The 2,586-nt window shown below is 33.0% G+C and overlaps 1 protein-coding gene across 1 annotated transcript in view; it reads left to right on the forward strand.

Annotated features, from left to right (window-relative positions):
* Nucleotides 1–2,586, forward strand: part of LOC106468047 (Down syndrome cell adhesion molecule-like protein Dscam2) — a 119,748-nt gene that overhangs the window by 109,303 nt on the left and 7,859 nt on the right. Inside the window, exon 26 of the mRNA XM_022397076.1 lies at nucleotides 1,986–2,279. Within this exon, the coding sequence (XP_022252784.1) occupies nucleotides 1,986–2,279 (294 nt within the window). The remainder of the gene's footprint in view (nucleotides 1–1,985; nucleotides 2,280–2,586) is intronic.

Consider the following 2,586-nt stretch of genomic DNA (forward strand, 5'->3'; position numbering starts at 1 on the left):
CTCCTCTTGACAGCCCTTTTTGCATTTTCCGATGGACCCGGACGCTGTTCAGTTGTTTCCTTGCCGTGTTTCCTGAACTGCACAATGATTCTGTTGACTGTCGAAAGCGGGATTTCTAAATTATGAGAAATTTGCCGCTGACTTATTCCACCATCTGCTTGACCAACTATTCTTCCTCTAACAAAATCTGACAATTCGAGAGAACCTTGAGTTCTAGGCATGTTGTAGCACAATATAATTAGTGTGCGGACCATTTTCATTTATATAGTGCTTTGTGAACACAAATTAGTTAGCATAAACCAGTTAAATGATGAAATATTAGGTGTCTATTTACTTGTGACCACTCAATGTATATTGTTCTAAATTTTAAGTGACACAGTTTTGTACTTTTGACTTTCTTGTTTCAATACTTTTTGCTTCAATATGTGTGATATTTGTCAAGTCTGTGATTTTATTTATTATACATTAATATCTGCTTAAAACATATTGGGCTCTGATTAAACATGAGTTTTATATAAGAAAATCACAGAACACTGACTTGTAACTGACGACTAATATATTTGACGATCTTTGTAAAGTGTAGGTGAAAGATAATGCATCACACGTTAAAGTATCACTGTTTCAAAATTTATGTGAGGAAATATTTGTTACGCATATATCGATCCCTACTTGTCTTTATACATTTTTGATTATACTTGTTTTTTTTTTCCTTTTTTATTTAGCTAAATTTTGTACGCCAGCAATACCAAGTTTGGACTCTCATTTACCCGATTCAGTTTTACTCATCAGGATATCTACTAACCTACCCTCAAATCTAATCATACTCCCAAAGTAGCGCATCACTCGTTTCAGATATATATATATATATATGCTCGTATTCTTTTCGATACAAGAAAGGAATATTTGGGACCCCAGACATAGGGATCCTGTGAAAGAACTAGCGATAAATGTCGCTTACTTACTTAGATGAAAATTATTTCAAATACTGACATTTTAATTCACTCCATAAACACGTACATAGCGATTTAAGTGGCTTTATAGGTACAATAAGCTTTAGTTTTGCTCGGCCAAAACTGAAATAGTCATCGTTAATATTCAGACATTTTAAAGATGGTTGTAAATGGGCGATTTTTTATAGCCGCTATTTTGTTTCATGATGGTCCCTACTGTTAAGTACTACGGTATTTAATGATACCTGATTTGGATATATATATAATTTGTAAAAGTGTCTATTTATTTTTGACATCTTGTACAAAGATTGGGATGAGCGCTTACAAAATGTAGTTAGTCACTCGAACTTCCCCCTCGTGGCTCAACGATATGTCTGATGAGTTCTTATAACACCAAAAATTTAGTTTAGATACCCTTAATGGGCTGAGGACAGATAGTCCACTGTAGCTTTGTGCTTAACAACAAACAAGCAAACAAACATTCGAACCGATCACATGTTGAATGAACAAGGTTTTATAAACTCCAACATGAATAGCATTAAAAGAATGAATGAATGAATAATAAGACCTCCCTATGATGATAAAATCTAAATGAATAAAATCCACTAAAACTCGCTTCAATGCCCTTCAGTAACATGAACAAGAATAAAAATATTCATTTATGTTAATGTTCACTTTCTTGGTATTGTTGGATATAATGTGTTTATCTAATTGAATTTGTTAACACGCACGAGAAAGCAAATTCCGTTATGAAGTTTAAAGAAAAACATAATTTCCATAATTCTTTTAAATATTAATTTCAATATCAATATATAGGATGATAACGTCATAAGTATGGCTTCAGTGACACCAAATAATCTTGTTACAAAGGTAAATAAGTTATACAGTTGATCGAGTTTTTTAACTATATTCCATTATCTTAAGGCAAAATTTGAAAATAACCTCCTTTAAAAATGCTTAGAAACAGAGAAAATGTGATTAAAGGAGTTTTTCTTAACCTTTACTAAAGCCATTGATGTATAATTTATTTTGTAGCCCCTAGTCCTCCATCTCGTGAAATCTTCATTGTTTCCAATTCTACCTATGTTACTCTACACATGAATGCTTGGGACAGTGGCGGATGTCCAATCACATCGTTCATTATTCGATACAAACGTATTTATACAAATGACTGGAAGATGACCACCACGGATATAGGACGACATCTTGATCATGTAACACTACAGGAACTAACACCAGGAACGTGGTACAATCTGCGTATAACAGCTCATAACAGCGCTGGCTCCTCTGTAAAAGAATATAGCTTTTCAACTTTAACTTCAGATGGAGGTATCTATGATTGGTTTTATTTTCTTCCTTGCTTGCGAGTCACGTTGAATAATTATTTTAAGGATATCTCTATTGTTTTGAAATAGAGAAATTTATGACTTTATATAAATCTGTGTTCATGGAACTGTCGCAGCAAATAATTCAAATGTTTATCAGAAACGCTATTTGTATAATTATTATAACAGTTCTAAAGCCATAGCTTTAATGTTGACATCTGGTGAAGCATTGGATATCTGTAAGCCTAATATATGTGATAGAAATCACGTTAGACTCCCTATTTTGTTGTTTTTGTCACGCTTCCCTGAAT

Source organism: Limulus polyphemus, unplaced genomic scaffold, assembly GCF_000517525.1.
Source record: "Limulus polyphemus unplaced genomic scaffold, Limulus_polyphemus-2.1.2 Scaffold85, whole genome shotgun sequence".
Taxonomy (NCBI): Eukaryota; Metazoa; Arthropoda; class Merostomata; order Xiphosura; family Limulidae; genus Limulus; species Limulus polyphemus.